The 2,500-nt window shown below is 49.8% G+C and overlaps 2 protein-coding genes across 2 annotated transcripts in view; one reads left to right on the forward strand and one right to left on the reverse strand.

Annotated features, from left to right (window-relative positions):
• Positions 1–1,039, forward strand: part of LOC133028124 (HEAT repeat-containing protein 1-like) — a 3,016-nt gene extending 1,977 nt beyond the window's left edge. Inside the window, exons 3-4 of the mRNA XM_061095319.1 lie at positions 398–506; positions 721–1,039. Coding sequence (XP_060951302.1) covers positions 398–506; positions 721–809 — 198 coding nt within the window. The 3' untranslated portion in view covers positions 810–1,039. The remainder of the gene's footprint in view (positions 1–397; positions 507–720) is intronic.
• Positions 1,040–1,345: 306 nt separating this feature from the next.
• Positions 1,346–2,500, reverse strand: part of LOC133028392 (hydroxycarboxylic acid receptor 2-like) — a 1,666-nt gene continuing 511 nt past the window's right edge. The window contains exon 2 of the mRNA XM_061095587.1: positions 1,346–2,026. Within this exon, the coding sequence (XP_060951570.1) occupies positions 1,346–2,026 (681 nt within the window). The remainder of the gene's footprint in view (positions 2,027–2,500) is intronic.

A 2,500-nucleotide genomic window follows, 5' to 3' on the forward strand; every position in this document is an offset into this window, starting at 1 on the left:
ACACTAGATCGCACCCGCTCACACTCGCTCACACTCGCTCACACTCACTCACACTCGATCACACTCGATCACACTCGCTCACACCCGATCACACCCGCTCACACCTGCTCACACTCGATCACCCTTGATCACACTCACTCACACCCGATCACACCCGCTCAGAGTCGTTCACACCCGATCACACCCGATCACACTCGATCACACTCACTCACACCCGATCACACCCGATCACACCCGCTCACACCCGATCACACTCGATCACACTCGATCACACTCACTCACACCCGATCACACCCGCTCACAGTCGTTCACACCCGATCACACTCGATCACACTCGATCACACTCGCTCACACTCGATCACACCCGGCAGACAATAACACTACTTCACTCCTCCAGGTCCGGTTCTCGTCTCTGCTGGTTCTCTTGGAGTTGACATCGAAGCTGAAAGAAAACTACATGGTTCTGCTGCCAGAGACCATCCCCTTCCTGGCTGAGCTGATGGAGGGTGAGAACTCACTCACTCACTCACACACACACACACACACACACACACACACACACACACACACTCACTCACTCACTCACTCACTCACTCACTCACTCACTCACTCACTCACTCACTCACTCACACACACACACACACACACACACACACACACTCACACTCATTCAAACACACACACACTATAATTGACATCATGTGTGCGTTTGTTTTTCAGACGAGTGTGAGGAGGTGGAGCAGCAGGTTCAGAAGGTCGTTCAGGAGATGGAGAACATCCTGGGGGAGCCGCTTCAGAGCTACTTCTAACACACACCTACACACACGTACACACACACACACACACACACGTACACACACTCACACGTATACACACAAGTGTCATGGAGTCGTTTGTCAGATTTAAACTTGTCTTCCTGATATTTTGACATAAATTTATAACAATTATCAGACTCCTCTTTGTCTTTCACTTCTTTTGTTGTTTTGTCAAGAAAATCGAGATGTTGTGATCGACCAAAATAAATCTGATAATTTCTTCATGTTTTGGATTTTATTGAAGTTGTCGGTGCATTTCGTTTGGTCGCCTGTTGGTGGCGTCAGATCTCCGTGTTGCATGTGTCAGTGTTTTCTGTGCATGTGAAACTTCTGCTCTCGCATTTCTCCGCTCAAAATTAATTCAAAAGGATTAATACACACAGAATTAAAACCCACATTTTTAATTTGTTAAAGGAATATTAATATTTAACAGATCAAACACATTCTCATAAACAACAAATGTGAATAAAACTTCCATCAAAAACCAGCAATCAGAAGCAGTAATGAAGTCGGTGCTGTGGGAGTTCTGATCACATGGCTTCACTCCCTCGGCTCCTGATGGACTTCAGCTCCTGTTGACTCGTGGACTGACCTGCTGAAGAGGACGCCGCGTCCTCGTCCGGACCCCAGCACGGGCAGCGGGGGGGCAGCAAGCTGCAGAGGGCCTTCCTGAACATGGAGCTGGAGAAGATGTAGATGATGGGGTCCAGGGCCGAGTTCAGGAAGTTCAGTCCCAACGACACGATGGTGAGCTGTGTGAAGGTGTAGAAGGCGGCGCAGTCCCACGGGCGGTAGGAGCGGACCACCCAGACCCCGATGGTCGTAACCGTGGTGGGCAAGAAGCAAACCATGAAGACTAAAACAATGGCGGCGCACACGCGCATCGCCTTGCGCACCTTGTCGGGTTTGCCCATCTGTCGCTGCTTCAGGAAGCTGGAGATCCGGACGGAGCAGAAGATCAGCATGGCGAGCGGGATGAGGAACTCCAGCACCGTCAGGATCCGGTGCGTGCTGACCAGGATGATGATGGCGGGCGATGCCTCTTTGTACGACGTGAAGAAGAAGCACTGGGTCCTGTTGCCGCCGCCCTTGATGTGGCTGTAAGCTAGCATGGGAACACGAGGACTGATCACCAGCAGCCAAACCAGCAGCGACACCAGCGCCGCCTGACGCTGGCTCATCCGGTTGAACCGGTGGTGAGGGTGGACCACCTGGAACCAGAGGATCAGGATCAGGCCCAAACTGGATTATTCAACTCTTCACACAGATAAACGATCATTCTGACGACTCGTTCACACCGGGTTGGGTTCAGAGCTTCAAGCTCCTCAGTTCAGTCTGAACCTCAACATCAGGTGTGAAGGATCCTCAGAGAAGAAGAGTTCTGTTGGTTTGTTAAAGAATGTTAAAGCCCTATGAGACGAATTGTGATTTGTGAATGTGGGCTATACAAATAAAACTTGATTGATTGATTGATTGATTGGTTTGCAGTGAAAACACTTTGTTGGAGAGTTTGGACGTTTGGACCAAACATGGGAAGTAGAGCCAGAATTAAACAAGAGAAGAAGAGGAATACCAGGAAGCAGCTGCAGTCTTCACCTCCGACGAAATGTTTCAACCATGAGGACGTTCATGTGATGCATTTTAGCTAGTGTGGAGTACTGTGGAGTACTGTAGTACTGTGGAGT

Source organism: Limanda limanda, chromosome 21, assembly GCF_963576545.1.
Source record: "Limanda limanda chromosome 21, fLimLim1.1, whole genome shotgun sequence".
In the NCBI taxonomy this organism is placed as follows: Eukaryota; Metazoa; Chordata; class Actinopteri; order Pleuronectiformes; family Pleuronectidae; genus Limanda; species Limanda limanda.